The sequence below is a fragment of the Bos taurus genome, chromosome 8, assembly GCF_002263795.3.
Source record: "Bos taurus isolate L1 Dominette 01449 registration number 42190680 breed Hereford chromosome 8, ARS-UCD2.0, whole genome shotgun sequence".
NCBI classification, from domain to species: domain Eukaryota; kingdom Metazoa; phylum Chordata; class Mammalia; order Artiodactyla; family Bovidae; genus Bos; species Bos taurus.
In genome coordinates this window covers 102,821,419-102,841,511 of record NC_037335.1, presented here as the reverse complement: position 1 = coordinate 102,841,511, position 20,093 = coordinate 102,821,419, and the positions used below count along the sequence as shown (strand labels likewise).

The 20,093-nt window shown below is 51.7% G+C and overlaps 1 protein-coding gene across 15 annotated transcripts in view; it reads right to left on the bottom strand.

Annotated features, from left to right (window-relative positions):
* Positions 1-8,989: 8,989 nt before the first annotated feature.
* The window catches only part of RGS3 (regulator of G protein signaling 3), a 155,168-nt gene continuing 144,064 nt past the window's right edge, over positions 8,990-20,093 (bottom strand). For 10 of the 15 annotated variants that reach the window (XM_059889111.1, XM_059889113.1, XM_059889112.1 and 7 more), the window contains 5 exons: positions 16,382-16,446; positions 11,937-12,038; positions 11,504-11,565; positions 10,731-10,897; positions 8,990-9,959 (listed from right to left, as the gene is read on the bottom strand). In XM_059889111.1, the coding sequence (XP_059745094.1) occupies positions 9,774-9,959; positions 10,731-10,897; positions 11,504-11,565; positions 11,937-12,038; positions 16,382-16,446 (582 nt within the window). In that variant the 3' untranslated portion in view covers positions 8,990-9,773. 15 annotated transcript variants of the gene reach the window in all.

Genomic DNA, 20,093 nt, shown 5'->3' with positions numbered 1-20,093 from the left:
GTCGTCCCCTTCTCCTCCTGCCCTCAATCTTTCCCACCATCAGGGTCTTTTCAAATGAGTCAGTTCTTTGCATCAGGTGGCCAAAGTATTGGAGTTTCAGCTTCAACACCAGTCCTTCCAATGAACACTCAGGACTGATCTCCTTTAGGATGGACTAGTGGGATCTCCTTGCAGTCCAAGGGACTCTCAGGAGTCTTCTCCAACACCACAGTTCAAAAGCATCAATTCTTCTGTGTTCAGCTTTCTTTATATTCCAACTCTCACATCCATACATGACCACTGGAAAAATCATAGCCTTGACTGGACGGACCTTTGTTGGCAAAGTAATGTCTCTGCTTTTTAATATGCTGTCTAGGTTGGTCATAACTTTCCTTCCAAGGAGTAAACGTCTTTTAATTTCATGGGTGCAGTCACCATCTGCAGTGATTTTGGAGCCCTCCAAAATAAAGTCAGCTACTGTTTCCACTGTTTCCCTATCTATTTGGTATGAAGTGATGGGACCAGATGCCATGATATTAGTTTTCTGAATGTTGAGTTGCAAGCCAACTTTTTCACTCTCCTCTTTCACTTTCATCAAGAGGCTCTTTAGTTCTTCACTTTCTGCCATAAGGGTAGTGCCATCTGCATATCTGAGGTTACTGATATTTCTCCTGGCAATCTTGATTCCAGCCTGTGCTTCCTCCAGCCCAGCGTTTCTCATGATGTACTCTGCATATAAGTTAAATAAGCAGGTGACAATATACAGCCTTGATGTGCTCCTTTTCCTGTGTGTAAGTAACATAGGTATGCTCGATTTTAAGACTTATATAGCTACACAGTGGGGTTCCCTGGTGGCTCAACAGTAAAGAATCTGCTTCAACGCGGGAGACTGCCTGCAATACAGGGGACACAGGTTCAATCCCTCGGTCAGGAAGATCCCCCTGGAGAAGGAAATGGTAACCTACTCCAGCATTCTTGCCTGGAGGATCTCATGGACAGAGAAGCCCGGCGGGCTACAGTCCATGGGATCCCAAAGAGTCACACACAATTTAGTGACTAAACCATCACCACCACCATAGCTACAGTACTCAAGATTGTGTGGCATGGATGGAAGGATAGAAATGTAAATCAATGAAACAGAACAGAGAATCTAGAAATAGACCCATACAAGTATGGCCAATTGATTTTTGACAAAGATGTAAAAGAAATTCAATGATAGGATGGCTATAAAAAAAAATTACAACAAATCTTGGTAAAGATGTGGAGAGATTGGAATGCTTATGCACTGCTGGTGGGAATGTAATCTGGTAGTTTGGCAAGTCCTCAAACGTTTAAGCTTGAGTTTATGACTCAGTAGCTCCACATCTAGGTATATACCCAAGAGGACAGAAAATGTATTTCCACACAAAAACTTGTACATGAGGGTTCATAGCAACATTGTCCATAATAAACAAAACATGAAAACAACCCCAACATCCCTCAGTTGATGAATGGATAAATAAAATGTGGTATAGTTTGTCATATTTGAAATGTGATATGTGCATTGGAATACTATCAGGCATTAAAAAGAGATGAAGTACTGATCCATGCTATAAAACAATGAATTTGAAAACATTATGCTAAGTGAAAGAAGTCAGACAGAAAAGACTACGTGCTGTAGGATTTCCACTTACGTGAAATGTCTAGCAAAGGCAAACATGTAGAGATCGAAAGTAGATTCCTGGTTGCCCAAGGCTGGGTGGGAAGGGATATGGGGAAGGGAGTGACACCTAATAGGTGTGGAGGTTTTTTAGAGGCTGATGACAATGTTCTAAAATTTATTGTGGTGATGGCTGTACAACTCTGTGAATATACTAAAAACCATTAAGTTGTATCATTTAAATAGGTGAATTGTATATGTGATTACATCCCGATTGAGTTGTTATTTAAAAAAAAAAATAAATCAGTGGATGAAGGATATTCTTTCCAATAAATGGTGCTGGAGCAATTGTATGTCTTTATGCAAAAAATAAACCTCAACTTAAATCTCACATTGTGTACAAGAATTAACTCAAAAGGGATCATAGATGTTACATGTGAAACTATACAACTTTTAGAAGAAAACATAGGAGAAAATCTTCAGGACCTAGGGCTTGGTGAAAAGTTCCTAGATATAACACCAAAAGCATGATCCATAAAAGAAAAAAGAAAAAAAGGTAAATTGGCCTTGAACAAAATCCAAAGCTTTTCTTTGAAAAAGATGCTATTAGGAGGATGAAAAGACAAGCTACAGATGGAGAGAAATTATTTGCAAATCCAGTATTTTGCTAAGTATTCATACATAGAAAACATACATGGTTTTTCCAGTGGTCATGTATGGATGTGAGAGTTGGACTATAAAGAAAGCTGAGCACCGAAGAATTGATGCTTTTGAACTGTGGTGTTGAAGAAGACTCTTGAGAGGCCCTTGTACTGCAAAGAGATCCAACCAGTCCATTTCAAAGGACATCAGTCCTGAATATTCATTGGAAGGACTGATGCTGAAGCTGAAACTCCAATACTTTGGCCACCTGATGTGAAGAGCTGACTCACTGGAAAAGACCCTGATGCTGGAAAAGATTGAGGGCAGGAGGAGAAGGGGACGACAGAAGATGAGATGGTTGGATGGCATCATCGACTTGATGGACATGATTTTGAGTAAACTCCGGGAGTTGGTGATGGACAGGGAGGCCTGGCGTGCTGCAGTTCACGGGGTCGCAAAGAGTCAGACACGACTGAGCGACTGAACTGAACTGAACTGAACATACACTGAATATATAGAGGGCTCTCAAACTAAACAGTGAAAAAGCAAACACTCTGATTAGAAAATGGGCAAAAGACATGAAGAGATATTTCACCAGAGGACATACAGGTGACAATAAGTACGTGAAAAGATGCCCAATATCACTAGCCGTTAGGGAAAAGCAAATAAGACCTGGGTGAGACAGCACTACATACCCGGTGGAACAGTTAATATAAAACGTAGGGCAACATTACTTGCTGGCTAGGATGCAGAGACCCCTCATGGTCAGCTAGTAAGAGACAGTTTGGCAGCTTCTTAAACATTAAATCTATATTGGGACTTCCCTGGTGGTCCGGTGGCTGAGACTCTGTACTCGCGATGCAGGGGCCCGAGTCCAATCCCTGGCCAGGGAATTAGATCCCACATGCTGCAACTAAGCCTTCTCATGCCACAACTAAAGATCCCACGCGCCACGACTAAGACCTGGTGCAACCAAATAAATAAACTGTTTTTTTTTAATTACCTCTATACATTCTTATGATCTACCAACGGCACTCCTGGACATTGATCCTAGAGAGATGAAAACTTGTGTCCACACAGAACTCCCTCCACGATGGTTCATAGCAGCTTCCTATGTAATAGCCCCAAACTGGAAATAACCAAAATGTCTTTCCGTACGTAAATGGTGAGACAAACTACTATTCATGCATACCAAAGAACGCTACTCACTCAGCAATAAACAGAATTGAACTATTCACACAGGCAACAGCTCAGGCGGATCTCAAAGGTTTTACAGTGAGTGGAGAAGACAGTCTCAAAAGGTCACATGCTGTGTGATTCCATTTATATAACATCCTTAAAATGACAAAATTATAGAGATGGAGAGCAGACTAGTGGCTGCCAGGAGTTAGGGATGGTGGAAGTGGGGCAACGAGTGTGACTATAAAGGGAGACCTTTGCGGTGAAAAAGCTCTGTATCTTGATTGTGGTCGTGGTTACACAGTCCACACGTGGGATAAAGTGACACGGAACTGGACACACACAGAGCAGCAATGTCAGATTCTGGTTTTGACCTTGTACTATAATTAAGTAAGATGTAATTGTTGGGGGAAACGAGGTGATGGACACATGGGACCTCTCTGTACTATCTTTGCACAATTTCCTGTGGATATATAATTATTTCAAAATGGAAAACAAAAACCTCTTTCATGTCGATGAGAACTTGCCCCAGGTAGGTTGGTGACCTTTCTGCTGAGGGGCAGGGGCACTTGGAGCAGAGCCGAACTCAGCCCACGGTGAAGAGCCAAGTCCAGCCCAGCTCCTCCTGGATCAGCCGACTCTAGCTGACCTGTCAAAGGATGAGGGCGCATAAGTAATTGGTGTTTTAAAGCTGCTGAGTGTTGGAATGATTTGTTTTGCAGCATTAGCTCGATAATAGCTGACTAACACACACCCACTTGCCACATCTCCTCTCCACTGCCCTAAGAGGATGGATGTCTGTGGCAGAAACACCTTGTGGTTCCCCAACATCTGCTCTACACGTCTGTTACCCCAAAGTAATAGGACCTCTGTTTTTCATCTGGTCATATGGCTGTCTGGATTCAGACTACATTTTCCAGCCTCTCTTGTAATGAAGGGTGGCCCTGTGACCAAGTAGTCCTAGCCAATGTGATATTAGAGAAAGTTCTATATGACAGTTTCTGGGAGCCTTTTCTCAGAAATCATTGAGATCCACCTTTTGCCCTCTCTTTCCTACCCCTTCACCCTCCCCAGATGCAGATGTGATGGCTGGAGCTCAAGCAGCCGTCTTGGACATCAAGCAGAAGTTACAATTTGAAGATGGCAATAGTAACAAAATAGATGGAACTAGGGTTCCCAATGATCATGGAGATGCCATGCCAACCCGAGGCTGCATACATATCAATTTCCTTTTCATAAGAGAGGTTACAAAGTTCTATCTTATATTTCTTGTCATGCACAACAGAACTCAATCTTCACTTATTCAGTAGCTTCTTACCTTTTTTCATGAGCTCATCCTGAGCACCTACTAACCATGGTAAGGACTACTATATGTTTCCCACCCTTTGAGTAAGTATTTATTAAGCACTTACTATGTGTCAGGCAATGTAATGGTGCTGGGAAAATAGTAAGGAGCAACACAGACATGGTCTCTACCCTCAAGGGCTTTGTAGTTGAGAGGAAAAGACAGAGAGCAATGAAATGAATGCACGTGTATAAGTAATTACCATCTATGATAAGTGCCTTAAAAGAAAGGCACAGGCACTTTGTGAGCAGACAAAGGCCCTCTTCTTTGGGGCCCTCTTCTACTTACAGCTATCAAGGAAGGCTTCCCTGAGGAAGTAACATCTAATCTGAGTTCTAGGGGAAGTGCGGTTAGGAATATAGCTTAGTGCTTGTTGCTTAGGCTATCACATCATTCAATCAACTGTGACCTGACTGATATTAGTAGATATTCTGTTTGGAAATATCCACTGTTATTTCATGGAAAACTTTGGTCCCTGATACGCATTGAATTATCTTAATAAAATGATTAAAACTGTTACTTGTATATAATCTAGTGACAAAAGTGGTTGCAATGTTTTCTGGAATAAATGTTATGATTTAAGCCAAAAAAGGAAAAAGAGAAAAGGTCTGCCCTCAAGCCAAGGAGAATCTGAGTCAAGAACCCCCAATCGAAGCCACTAAACTTCTCAGACTGGCACAGGTGAGGCTGCCTGGGAGTTAGGGTTGGGGTCCCAGTTCCTACTCAGCCAGCACACCCTTGTCTACTTTCTCTAAGCCCTAAGTTTCTCACTTGTGAAATGGAAACAATACTCAGACCTTCTGGAGGCCGGGTGAGGGTGAGGCATGGAGCGTCCTGGGGGTGAGGCCTGAGCTGCCATTTCTTATCTCCAGCCTGAGCCTGCCCTCCCCCAGCCCCAGCCGTGCCTTCACTCCCATCGTGCTGAGCAGACTCCTTCGTCTTCAACTTGTCTCCTCCAACCCAAGGGAGGGGCCCCCCGGGGGCAGGGGGCCCAGGATACCCCCTCCCCTCATTCCTGGCTGACCAGGGAGAAGACAGGAAAAGCCAGATGTTTCACAGATGTTGCAGACCGTAAGCAAAACAACAGCTCAGAAGCACCTTCCCTGAGGCCCCAGGGTCTATCGCTTGAGGGACTGGGAGCCATGAGGGAGAGGCAGGGGTGAGGGCAGTCTTCGCAGGAAGAGAGGTGAATCAGAGAGCTTCCAGGGTAGGATGTGAGCAGGAGGAATACAGGGAGCAGGAGCCAGGCAGGGAGTGGGGGAGTAGGGAGCTCAGGGAGTTTGGTGGGGGCGAGGGGGTGGGAAGGAGGGAAGATGGCTAACTGGGTGAGCCTGTGGGGGCCTGGCTGAGCAGGAGGCCTCTGGAGGCTATTGCTGACCTACCTCCTTTGCCCCACCTCCACCCCAGGATCCCACTTCACTGGGGAAGAACTTTAGAACCAAGAGGCTCCCAGGTGCTCCTGAGCCACCTCTGGAGGTATTGAGCTCCCCATCACAGGAGGGATGCAAGTAGAAACCCAAGAAGGGACCCAGGCACCAGCCCGCAGTGCGATCCGGATGGTCTCTTCCAGGTTGGAGAGTCTAGGAGGCCGTATCTGCGCCCAGCCAGGCCAAGAGGCCAGTAGCACGAAGGACTTGACTGGTTCACAACGGAGCTGGGTGACGTTGCCACAGGCAGGCCAGGGCTGAATCCCCTCCTGCTGGTATCCACCGCGAGGCACTACTGTGCTGCCCTCTCCCCTTTTCGCCCTCCACACCCAGTTTGCCAGCTGACCCCAGCTGCCCGCAGCCAGGCCAAGACTGGGCAGCAGTACAGGGACAGACTGTTTGTGACCTACTCCCTGGAACAGGCTGGCTTCATTCTCCAGCAAAACCATTCCTGGAAGGACGGGGATCTGGGGTCTTCAGGCTCCCCGTCCACTCTAATGAAGGTAGAGAGTGAGCTTGGCCACTTCCCCATGACCCTGAAAGTGACATGGTTGATGGCAGCTTGTGCTGGAGGAGCAGGTCCCTGTGCCAGGCCCTGGGTTCAGCTTGCTGCAAACAGCCTCACTGAGTCACTGCCACTCTGAGGTAGGTGCCAATCTGCACAATTTATAGATGAGAAAACTGAGGCAGAGAGGCTACAGGATTTTTTTTTTTTCTCCAAAGATTTGCAGCTTGTAGTAAGTGGCAGAACCAGGGGCTAAGTGAATCCTAGAGCCTGACTCCAGGGCCTGGGCCTTGCACCTCTACACGTTTGCTGCTTCCCTCCCTCTGCCTCAGTCTTCCCATCTGTGAGATGGGAAGGGAGCTGGACAGGACGTGGTGACCTCACAGCTCTCAGATCCCACACCTTGACCGGCCTGGGGTTGCTAGATGGAGACCACATGTGAAAGAAGAAATGGGGAACAGTCCAGACACCATACGGGTAAGGGGACTGCAGCCTAAGGCGGTGAGGGCTGTGCCCAAGTCCCTCGGGAGTCCAAGTGGGGGTAGGGCAGGCAGATCCAGGCGCTTTTCCAGGCTGCTCTCCAGCTGTTCTGTGTAGCCAAAGCAGCTTGGAGGCCAAGGGCGCCGGGTGTGAGTAATGGAAACCAGGCAGTGGGGCCTTCCGAAATGGGAATTCCATCTGCCTGACTTGGTTCTCCTGGCCTGAGGTTTCCACGGCAACTTGGGAATGGGAAAGATGGAGGGCCCAGCCCAAGGCTGACTCCCTGGAACCTAGGGAAAGGGGAAGGTGAGTCTCCTCCCAGACCCAGGGTCCCCTCCTCACCACAGCAAGGCCAGGTGAGCCCAGACCCTGAAGCCCTGAGTGCCGATGTCAGCTCTGCGGCTACCATTCTGGGGTTGCAGTCCTCTCTGGGCCTTAGTTTTCCCAGGTGTCAGGTCCCCAAATCTCCAGGCCTGGATGACACCTGAGAGAGTCATCCCTCACTCTGATCCAGGCGCACATCTCTGTCCCCCATCCCTCTGGGTCATCAAGGCACTGGCAGCTCAGCCCTGAGAAAGCCCTTCACCATTTACGAAGCCAGACAGGGTTCCCTGGCCAGGCCCCCGGCACAGGGGAGAAGACCCAGCCCCACTCCCAGAGGAGCTCACACACCGGTGCTGGGGGAACAGGCTGCAACACTTATTAAACACCTATTGTTTGCCTAGCCCGACATTAGGACCCCAGAGACCACCGTTTCTGATGTTCCCCATGTGCAGGGGGATCCTGGGGTGTCCTTGCCCTGGGCGACCAGCAAGGGAAGGCAGGGAGGAGAGTGGCTGCACAGCCCCTATCCTCTGCATCTCCAAGTCCCCAGTGGGCAGCCCTGAACCTGAAACCCACGCAGGAAACAAGCTCCAAAGAGATGGGGTCCTCCTGCAGTGACTCTGCTGCCTTCATCTAAGTCAGCCCAGGCAGCCAGTCCCTGCCTCGGGCCACACCCTAGTCCCTGCCTCCACACCCTCGCAGGTGGTACCTGTGGGCATCAGGGGCAGCTTTTGCATCAGCTTGGCCAGGCTCTCTTCCACCTCTCTAAGCGAGCGGTCCAGGGCCTCCTCTCAACCTGGCCTTTCCTAAATGTGTATCTCCTGTTAGGTACAGAGGGCAAGTCTCCCTCAGGGCCACAGAAGGACCCGCCCTGTCACCTCCTGAGTTCTTTCTCCGTTGTAAAGGCCTCCGTGAGCCTACCTGCCTGCAGCTGCCACCCTGCCTGAGATCCTGACCTCACCCACCTCCACCAACCATCCCTGTGCTCCGGTAAGTTCCCCTAGAATCTCAGAGTGTGGCAGGGCAGAAAAAAGTGGAGGAACTTGCTGAAGGTCACATAGCCAGTTAGCAGCCCAGCTAGGACTCCATCCAGTAGCCAGCAGAGGATGGCAATCCAGAGAGCAGGTTGTGCAGTCAGATGAGCTTAGGCTGAGCCCCTTGCTGGCTGCCACCTGCCAGCTGTGTGACCTTGGACAAGTCGCCTTACTTGCCTGGGTTTCACATGCCTCATCTGTAAAATGGGGATAACCACCACCTCCCAGGCTTGTGGGGAAGATGCGATGGTAAGTGGAACAAGCTTGGCAGAGCTCACGCACAGAGGCGGCGACTGATTGTCAGGGAGCAGCACTGGCACCGGATGGGAGGCAGGTGATGGCAAGAGAGGAGAAGCGTGATTGGCAGCCCCCATCCCAACCCTCCCAGCCCCATTGACCCTGGGAAGCCTCGGAATCAGGAACGCACAGAAAGGGTCAAGAACAAAAAATAACACAGGCCTTTTATTTGCTCCAGAACTCGGCCGCTGTGTGGTCTGAGGGTGCCATGCTTTCCCGGGGCCCCCCGGGGGACCCCCCTCACTCAGGTGGGGCTGGATTTCAGTGTGAGGTCAGACTGCAGCCCCCACCCGTCTGGGCCTTATCGGTCCAGCAGGCCCAGCTGCCCGCCACGGGGCTCGGGACCACTGAATCCCCTGAAACTGGAATATGGTGCCCACCTTCTCAGCAAGGCGGCTTTTTCACAAGGCGTTGGTTAAAATATTGCACTTGTAAAGTAGGAAAACTGATGAGGCAAAGGTTTCCTATTACAGGACGACGTGCCAAGCATCCAACTACTGTTTAAATAAATAAAACTCAAGGCAGGGGTCCGAGCTGTGAGCCCCAGCAGCTCCCCCGAAGAGCCCCGGAGCTCAGGCCTCAGCCCCTGCCCCGCCAGCCAGTTCTTTAAGGAACTTGGTCGTTGCGAAGTCTCCGCAGCAGGGAGCAGCAGCTCCGGATCTGTCTTAGCCCAGGCCCCTGACCTGCCCAGGCCCTCGGGCCCCCTCGTACCAGGGCAGCGGGGACCCAGTGGGGCCAGTCCCTCTACTCCTCCAGTGGCCTGGGCCTCTCTTGGTCCAGGCCTCTCATCCAAATGTCCGTCTGTCTGTCTGGACGCAGCCTCCGGGGGCTTGCTTGCCCCCTCTGTCGCAGGGGGGAGGGAGGCAGGTGGGAAGGGGCCCAGCCTGCCTGGTGTGAACACTGAGCTCTACCCACGTGGCCCCTAAAGCGGGGGACTCATCTTCTTCTGGTTAATGAGGTCCAGGTAGAGGTCCGAGCGGAGGAAGCGTGGGTACGAGTCCTTCTCCATGAGCCCAAAGATGCGCTTCTGTGCCAGGTCGAAGCAGCCCCGAGTGACACTCTGCAGGTTGTCCTTGGTATGCTCCCGTGTGTATGAGTCCAGGTTTACCTGCGGGGCGGAGGGCGATGAGGTCAGGGCTGCCTGCAAGAAGCCGCTCCTAGGAGCCGGGGGCCGGGTCAGGACCTGCCCAGCCTCTCATCTCCAAGCCCTTCTACTCCACATCGTAAGGTTCAGAGGGGAACCCCATAGGTTTGCAGAGTCAAGTCCTGGTTCGGTCACTGACTGGACGGGTGGTAGAGTTTTTAGGGCCTGAAAATATCACCTCTAGGGTCAGGCTACCTGGGTTCAAATCCCAGCATTGCCACATGTTAGGTGTGTGACCTTAAGCGAATCGCTTAAGTGCTCTGAGCCCTGGCTGTCTTAATTATAGGCTGGAATAACAGTACAGTCCTCAAAGAGCTGTGAACATTAAGCATCACCATCCATTTATTTAAAAAAGATAATGCCTGGCACACAGGAAGCACTCAGTAGACATTAGGCTCTCTGAGACTTTGTCTCCTCATTTTAAAAACGAACATAATATTAAAACCTATATTACAGGTTGTTGTGAGGGGTAAATATGAGCGCTCATCTGTGAAGGGCTTTGCATGGGCCTGGCACCTAGCAGCCCCTGACAGTCGCCATTTGTGTTATCAGTCAGGATTCTGTTCTTCCCGGGAACCCCAGCCTGCTTCCTCTTCACCCTGAGCACTTGGCCTCTAAGAGTCACTCTGGCCTCTCCCCTTGCTGAGCCCCTCCTTGAGGCTTCCAGCCAGCCCCCTCACCGAGAGGCCGCTGGGCATGGGGACGGGGGCCTGAGGGCCCAGCCCAAAGCCCTACCTCCTTGCACGCCTGAATGGCGATGTACTCAGCAAAGATCTTCTTGGCCTTGGCCGCCATCTTGGACTGTGACTTGACCTTCTTGAAGTCCTCGCATGCCAGCCAGAATTCCAGGTTCTCCTCACTAAACTCAGTGCGGAGGAAGGCCTGGAACACCGCTAGACCGTCTGTGAGGAGAAGCCCAGACCCTGAGGTGAGAGGCCAAACCAGCCCCTTCTGCCCTCAGGCCCCCCCAGTGGACCCTGTTGGCTCATTCTGGGTGCAGATGCTGAGGGCTTAGCAAGGTCACCCGCTCCTGAGACCCAGGAACCCAGGATATGGTCCCCACCCCTACACTGCCTCTTCATGGGCCTTGACCAGGTCCCTCCCCATCGGTGCCTCAGTTTCCTCATCTGTCAAATGGGAACCACCTCCTGGATCCTAGTGAGGATCAGAAGGGGTTCCCGTCCGCGAGATGACAGGCACATTTGGCCCCGCGTACGCCCTCAGCACATGGAAGTGTTTATTGTTATTCTGGGAATATGGGTCTGAGAACACAGGTCCCAAAGGCCTCCAGCAGGCAGTGCCAGCTCTCATGGACAAAGAGGGCTGGCAGCAGCAGGCTCCAAGGCCAGACCAAGGGCCTCAGCCCTTCCCAACAGCGGGGACACAGGACTGGACCCAGGAAATAGGGAAATCTCTCTGGGGCCAGATGCACTCTGAGCCTGGGAGAGGAGGAGAGGAGGACAGGGGACAGGACACGGAGAGGGAACAGGCCGGGTGGCCCCACTTACACTTGTGGACCAGTAGCTTCTCCAAGGACTCGCCCCACTTGAGCGCTTCCTCTGAAGTGGGCCTGAGGGGGAGGCAAGGGGCACCGTGAGGGGCCGGGAGGCTCAGGGAAGTGAGCTGACCCCTGTCAGCTGTCCTTGGCCCCAGAAAGTAGCTGAGCCCCATGAGGAGCACAGGAGGGGAACCACCCCCTTTCTTTGGGCCAGCGGCATCACTTCTACCCCCACCTCTGCCCCTCCCCGGCCGTCCTTCCCGGGACAGCGGCTCCCCATCCACGCTGCTCATGCAGGGTATGAGGCTCCGTCCACAGGAGCCTCCATCACCCCTGAGCCGGATCAAGCCGACTGCATTCTCCCTTACACGCCCACCAGCCACCCTGCTCCCACGGGGCCCGGGAGTGTCTGAGGGGGCTCAGGGGTGCCGGAGAGGACCTACTTGAATGACTTCATCACTTTGTCTGTCTTGCCCGTTGGCTGGGCCCCAGGCGATTCGTTCCGCCGCCTAAAGATGCCCAGCTTGTTCTTCATGTCCTTGGCTCTGCGGACAGAAGCAGAGAGGGGGTCGGTGAGCCCGGTCCACTCGCCCGCTGCCAGTTCAGGGTCGGGAGGGTGAGGGCTGGGGCGAGAGGCACCTACTCCTTCATGGTGTGCCGCCTCTGGAGGTTCCCATTCCGAGTGAGGTACATGCCTCGGAGCATCGCTGTAGGGCCCCCCACCTTGCTGCCCGGGACGGCCTGCTGCAAGCACCCCTAGGCTCCTGTTCCCAACCCGGTACCAGGCGGCAACGGTGCGGGCTGCAGCTGAGCACTCACTCACTGGAATTCCAGCCCCGGGACGACTGGACTCCCAGGCACAGGCCAGGCTGGGACTCAGACAGGAGGAGCCAGGAAATGGGAGGGACCAGGACCGGAGCAGGGGAAAAAAAATATCCCTCCTGGCCAACCCTGAGAGGGAGCCCGTGAAAGGGGCATGTGTCTGGAAGGGGCGGCCTCTGGGGCCCGCCCAGGCAGGAAGCCAAACCCGTTATTTGTGACTGGCCTCCCCGTTACCATGGCAGCGCCCTGGGAAGGAGGAGAAAACAAGTCAGCAAATTGCTGGGAGGGAAGGCGGGAGGGAAGGGAGGCTCTGCCCACCAGGGTGGCAGGACAGGCTATTTTTAGCCAAGAGCCATTTTTAGCCCTGACACTCCCCCGGGGCAGATTTCAGCCTGTGGGCAAGCTGCTGGCGAGAAAGGGGTTAAGCATCTCCTGCTCATGATTGCTTCCCCGGTCCCTAGACCCCTATCTGGGCACCTCCCTGTGAATAGTTTCTGCCAGCAGACCGCGCAGTCTCCGTCATCGGCTTTGGATATACCCACCCATGAATATGCAGGATGTCCCACGAAGTTTCAAGTTTTAAGCTCCAGTCACTTCAAAAGTACAAAGCCCATAAACTCTCAAAAACATCATTTGAAACAAATTAACTTTTTTACGCCTACTTAGTCTTATGACTTTTGAATAATACATTTTTTTGTTTTAGTTTTTGATCTCTGTCCTTCTGATTAAAGACGACAAATGCTGACTGAACTGAAAAATTAAATGCGTGAAATTTAAAATGTGTTATCAAAATCGTAAAGCTAAGTAAGTGTAAAAGAAATTTAAATAATGGACTTTCAAATGTGTTTTATACGTTGGGCAGCATACTTCTGAAGTTATCCGAGCTTCAAAGGTTACTAAGACCAACAGGATGCCCTGTTTAATGAAGGCAAGTGGTGCAGGTGGAAGTTAAGCGCAGAAGTGGTGCAGCAAGACCGTCTCAGGTTCAGCTCCCAGCCCCAGCAGTTACCAGCTGTGTGCCCTTTATCAAGTTACCTAACCTCTCTGAATGTCAAGCTTTCTCATCTGTTGAGCACAGACGATGACAGTACCTACCATCTGCTGGGATTCTTTCGAGGCAAGGAAAAAATGCACAAAAAGCTTTAGCACAGTGGCTGGGGCAAAAGCGCTCAGGCTTACCTACATGGACCCTGAGGTCCTAGGGCAGCTGATTGGAGGTGAGGACTCTGCTCTAGCAGATTCCAAGCCAATGAGATAACGCCAAGGAGTCCAGGGACAGGCAGCCCGCTGGTGAGGATCAAGGCCCTCTGAGAGCCTTGGTGGGTCTAGGAGTGAGAGAGCCCAGCTTCTTGGGGCACCGTGCTCTGCTTCGGACCCCTGCTCCTGGCCCACTATCGAGGTGAGGCCATAGAAGCTGGGGGGAGGGGGTGGCGGGAGGAGAGCTTGCCTGAGGTCCAACCTGCAGGCTGCCGCCATCCACTTGGGCTCCTTGCTGGCTCAGAGACCACTGTGTTTCCCTGTGGCTGGAGGAGTCTGAAGCGCCTGCCCAGCCAAGCCTTTCGTCCCTAGATGCACAGCTAGGCAGACCCACAGCCACACGGCACAGCTGCAAAGAGCCTCGAGAGTCCCTGATTGCCACCCGGGTAACTCGAGAAAGGGTGGTAGAGGTCAGAGATGCTCCACATGGGCCCAGAGAGCAGAGTTGGGGCCCCCAGAGGAAGCTAAAGGGACACCTTTCTCCAATCAGAGCCACGGAAAGACGGAGCAAGTGGCCTCTGAAGAATGGGCTCCCATCACTAGGAGCTCAAGGCTACTTCGCAGGGGCGCTGCAGACCTCCTTCAGGGTGCTCGGCTTAGAAATAACAGGCTCTGTGGGAATTCCCTGGTGGTTTAGTGGTGAGGATTCTGTGCTTCTACTGCAGGGTGCCTGGGTTAGATCAGATCCCTGGTCAGGGACCTAAGATCCTACAAGCTGCGTCATGAGGCCAAAAAAATAAGTAAATAAATAACAGGCACTGAAGGAAAAACATAAATTAAAAAAATTTAAATATATGTTTATGCACATTTACTTTTTTAGAGCCATCACGCCAGGTTTCAGATCTCAACTCTTGGAAAAGCAACTTAACCTTGGAAAACGAACTTAACCTCTTTCTGCCTCAGTTTACTCATTTGTAAAACAGGTTAAATAAGAAAAAAGGAAAGTAAAATAAAAATTATGGTAAGAACCCAGGTCTCCCGCATTGTAGGCAGATACTTTACCATCTGCACCACCAGGGAAGTCAGAAAAATAGTACAGATAAACTTACTGGCAAAGTAGAAACAGAGTCACAGATGCAGAGAACAAACCTAAGGTTACCAAGGAGGGGTTACACATTAGGAGATTGGGTTTGACATATATACACTGCTATGTATAAAACAGATGACTAATGAGAACCTACTGTTCAGCACAGGGAACTCTACTCAATGCTCTGTGGTGACCTAAACGGGAAGAAAATCTAATAAAGAGTGGATATTTGTATAAGTGATTCACTTTGCTGTACAGCAGAAATTGACACAATATTATAAAGCAACTATACTCCAATAATTTCTCTTTTCTTTAAAGTATTGTAAAGGCAGGCGGCACAGTGGTACAGAATCTGCCTACCACTGCAAAAGACGCAGGTTTGATCCCTGAGTCAGGAAGATCCTTTGGAGTAGGAAATGGCAACCCACTCCAGTATTCGTGCCTGGAAACTTCCATGGACAGAGGATCCTGGCAGGCTGCAGTCCACGGGGTTGCAGAGTCAGACATAACTGAGCACACATGCGTGCATGCAAAGGTCAAATTAGATAATATATGTAAATGCACACAGAACAGTGCCTAGCACAATAAATATGAGCTATTTATCACTGCAGATTCGAAGAGTCCTCGCCTAAGCATTTAAGAATGTGAGCCATGGGCCGTCAAGTGGCAGTGCCCCACTTGGAAAGAAGGCCAGAGTGGGCGAGGCAGGAGAGCTCCAGCACCCTGGATGCCTGCCCTCTGCTGCCCTCCACTGCCGCACTCCTGGGAGTGCCACCCTCAGCCATTCTGGTGCCGCCTGCACCAGATGGTTGGTACAAAGAGTCATCTCTGTGCATTTCACCTTCCCTAGAAAGTGCAACGGTTCTGGCTGCAGAGTGAGAGAAGCCCAATGTTGCTGCAGGAACCTGGAGAGGGCAGGGGAGCTGGGGAGAAAGAGTTTCTGGGAGTGGACCTGAGCCGAGGTCGAGGTCAGGGAAGAACGTGGCAGAAGGCACCTGGGAAGGACTCGTCCCCCGACCCTGAGGCCGGCCTAATTGGTGTGCTGCGATGGGCTCTACAGGACCTGGAGGGGAGGGGGTTCCCTCTGAGGGCCACCATGTCCCTTACCGCCTTCTCCTCTGTCCCTGCCCGCAGTCTCCACGGCCTGGGGTACAAGGAGACCGTGGAGAAAACCCCTCACTCTCTGTTAATAAATGAGCACCTCTAACAAACCTCCGAATCGAAAGTATAAATTGTGTGGAGGGGGTGGGGGCAGAAAGGCATGGGGGCGTATGGGATCCGCTCTCTGAGCCTGCAGCACCCCCTCCTGGCAATGCCCAGGACTGCCAGCATTCAAGAGCTCAGTGGAGAAAGGGGACCCTTGCCAGGCCAGTCAGCCCTTTCTCAGAGGGAGCAAAGAACTCGTCGCGGTCACTTGGCCACCGCTTGGCTTGGCAGGTGGACAGAGCCAGGGAAACCCGGCTGCTTGCTTTTGCTTGGTTCCCTGTGGCTTCCAGACACTAAATCTGCACCTTGCCTCACGCTGTGTGGATGGACGCTGAGGGCGGTGCTGGGTGCTCAGGACCCTGGCTGGCCTCACCCTGGGGCCATGGCTAGGTCCCAAGATCCCATTTTTCATGAGTGTCTGTCTAGGGTAGGACTGGATGCAGCCCCTTCTCCCTGCCTCTGCCCCTGGCCCACTGGGCAGGGAGAATAAGCCAGAGGACAGGGCAAGGAGAGGGGTGCAGGGACCGCCCCCCGCCCCCATCACTAGGGTGAGGACCATAGATCTTTCCAACGTACAGGTTTTTGCTCTTTCTCTTCCGGGAGGTGTCATCATCGTCCCCTACTGTGTCAGGCCCGCTCATCTGCAGAGAAAACATAGACACGTTGCAGCCTGGGCTGTTGTCTGAGCAAAGAAAGGCTCAGGGATCTAGCAGGTCCCACCAACCAGCCCACCCCCACCTCCATGCTCCCATCCCTTGAAGAACAGTGGAGGGAGGAAGACCCCGCTACTAGGAGCAGCCTGTTCTTGGAGTGTCCTCCTTGAGCACCTAGGAATGCAGCTTGAACAGGAACAGCCAGAAACACAGCGCTCATGGCAGTAGGGCAGGACAGAGACAAAGCTTCAGTCAAGGTTCTACTGTGTGACTTAGCCAACTGCTGTCCCTCTCTGAGCCTCTAGTGCTTAATTTCAACATGGAGATCATAATGACTAACCAACTCAGGATTCTGAGGTTTTTAAAGAGACCGGGGATGGGTCAGCAGCGTGTTAAGTGATTTATTACATAGAAGAGCACCTCTCTTGCCTTGAGAGCTTCCCTGGTGGCTCAGATGGTAAAAACATCTGCTTGCAATGCAGGAGACCCAGGTTTGATCTCTGGGTGGGGAAGATCCCCTGGAGAAGGAAATAGCAACCCACTCCAGTACTCTTGCCTGGAAAATTCCATGGATGGAAGAGCCTCGTAGGCTACAGTTCATGGGGTTGCAAAGAGTGGGACACGACTGAGCGACTTCACTTTCACTTTCTCTTGCCTATCTCTTAAAACTTTCCATGGCTCCCAAGTACCCTTGAGATAATGTCCAAACTCCAGGACATGATGTACAGAGTTTACCATCTTCGGGTCTGGGCAGAAAGCTCCGTATCACCATCAGTTACAACTCTGTCGGTTATCTCTCTGGCCTGACCCCTGCTCCAGCAACCTCTTCAAACTGCCCTCCAACCAAAAACCATTCCAACCAAAAACCTTCCCAGCCAGGCTCTGCACACGCTCTTCCTTCCATGGGAGATGTTTTGGTGACTCTCTCACCTCCCATTCCTTCCAAGACCCAGCCTCAGCAAAGACCTAGACCTCAGGTAAGCTGCTTAAATGCCTCCTGACCCAGGAAGCCCTCCTTGACCCCTAGACCAAGCGTGTGCCCTCTTCACCCCTTTGAGGTCCCCGCTGTATCCAACATGGCTTCTCTCCGATCTGTCTCCTCTAATGGAGTGTGAGTTCCCAAGAGCAGGGCCCCTGTCTGCCTTCACCTCTGTCTAGGTCACCTTGATTGGGCCTGGTGTACGTTAGAAGCTCCAAAAATACTTGAATGAATGAATGAATCAAGGGAGAGGGAAAGCAGGTTGGGAAGGATGTATCTTGAAGGCTTCACACTGCTTGATTAATGGCCTGCAATTTTATTTCCTGCTGTTCCACTGAGCCCCCAGATTCTGCCCTGCCCTACCTCCACCCCCCTTCCCTTTGCCTATGCTGTGCCCCCTTCCTGGAACGCCTTCTCCTCTTCTGCCCAATCTTGACACCCTCCCAGCCTGTCACCCCTCCTCTCCTCCACACCACTGCAGACTACCACCGTCTCTCCTGGGGCCGCCCTCTCTTGCCCTCCCTCTGTGTGTCCATCCTCCTCCTGAAGAAATCAGACCCCTACAGTGCCACCCCAGGGCAGAAGCACAGGAAATGCATCGAGATGTTAGAATAGCTGTGGCTGAGACGTCCTAAGACAAGACGGACGGCCACCAGGTGTGACTCTCAGCTCTGACTCCTCGTGAGTCACACCTTGGATCTCAATTTCATTTGTAAAAGAAAGAAAATGGGCTGAACTTTAAAATACCATGTTATCAATCCTGGGAGGAAAAGTGGGCTTAATCCAGGTATAGCCGGAGCTACCAGCCTCAGTGGGGCAACGACCCAGAGATGGAAGGATGGATGGATGGATGAGTTATAGCTTCATTCATGGAGTTCATGCTATAGGCCAGACCTCAGAATGGACATTATCCAGACACTGTCTCATTAATCTCAGAGGAACCTCAGAGAAGTTAAGGCATCTGCCCAAGGACACCCAGCGTTTATGTGACAGCTGGAATCTAGGTCTCTCTGAATTTAAGGCCTGTGTTTCTCCGCCAGAGGATGCTGGTACTCAGATGCAAGGACGGGACACATCTTGAAGGTTTTCAATGAACAACTCGGGAAATGCCGCCTCTTTCCTGAGAAAGCTGCCCCACCAAGGTTGTAAACACGTGTGTACGTGCACACACAGGCACACGCCCAGCTATGGTACGGGACTCCGGATCTACAGTTTGCAGGGTGGGTATGGGTGCTGCCTCCACTAACTTTGGAGACGTTCCCAGACTTTCTCAGTTTCAGCTTCTTTAGCTCCGGCAGAGGCATGCACCCTGCTTTTGGGAGATTCCCCAGGATGAAGTCTGGGCCCCAAGGCCCGACTGGTACACAGGGCACCCTCAGGGACTGGGGGCTGCCAGCATTCACCGCCCAGTGATTTTGGTGTCACTGTTGCCCTCGCACACAGGGCACAGTCGTCTGGCCTGGCCCAGCAAGGCCTGAAGCCCCCACCCGTGGGAAAGGGCCCAGAGCACTGGGCTTCCTCCCATTTAACCTCAGCTTCCGCACTTTATCGGCCCCACACAATGGGCCTGGGGACCACTCCCGCCCCGCCCGCCACCCCCAGGCTCTGCTCTGCTGGGAACCAGGCTCTTCCTTCCACTGCTGGGAGGGGGTCATCTTCTTCAGGGTCGGCTCTCATCAATCAGCCTGAGAGAAGGGCCAGGGAGCTCAGGCCCTGGGAGTCCGCCCCCAAAGTAGCCAGCGAAACCCACACACCAAGGGGGTGCTGTGTGCCAGAAAGAGACTGAGACAGAAAGTCGGGGCTGTGATTTCCAGTCTCAGCTTGGCTGCCAAGCCTCCTGTCTCCAGGAGCTGCAGTGAGTCCTGCCTGAGGCTCAGCACACAAAGGGTCTCTCCTTCCCATCTACTCCCCTGCTCTGCTCCTTGGCTCCTCCGTGCTGAAAGGTGACTGGAGATGAACCCAGAACCACTCAGCCCGCCCTTCACTCCAGACAGGTCCCTGAGGCCCGCCCAGCTCCCACCCGGCCACCTCCAAGGACTGGAGGAATAATTACCGTTTATATTGTAACTATGACTATTACAATAGTCATGGAATAAGAGTTAAATGCTAAACTGCCTGGATTTGAATCCTAGCTCAGCCACTTATTAGCTAATCGACTTCAGCCAAATTATATCCCCTCTCTGTGCCTCGGTTTTTTTTATTTGTAAAATGAGGATAATAATTGGACCTCTCAAGGGGTGTTATGTGGATTAATGAACACCTGCGGAAGTGCTTGATAACTAGTAGCTATGGTGATATGAACTGAGACTGCCTCCTGCCATATCAATAAACAAGAAATGTCACAGCCATCAGTGATCTCTGGCCTCCAAATGTGAACGAGGGCTCCCCAAACTGCAGTCCAGCAGATGCTGCCCGCCCCCCACCATCCCCCCAACAGTGACTGCTGAGGAGCTGGGAATGCAAGAAGTAGCCATCTGCCAACTCCTAATGAAACAGAATCGGGCCCCAGACAGCTGGGGTGCACATGCGAGGAATGAATTCAGTGAGCCCAGAGGTTTGCATCTTCCCATACACAGAATGCTAAATTCCTTAACTTGATACCTGATCTTTGATGTTCAGACTGTCTGCAAACTTGTATATAGCTTGACTTCCCCTC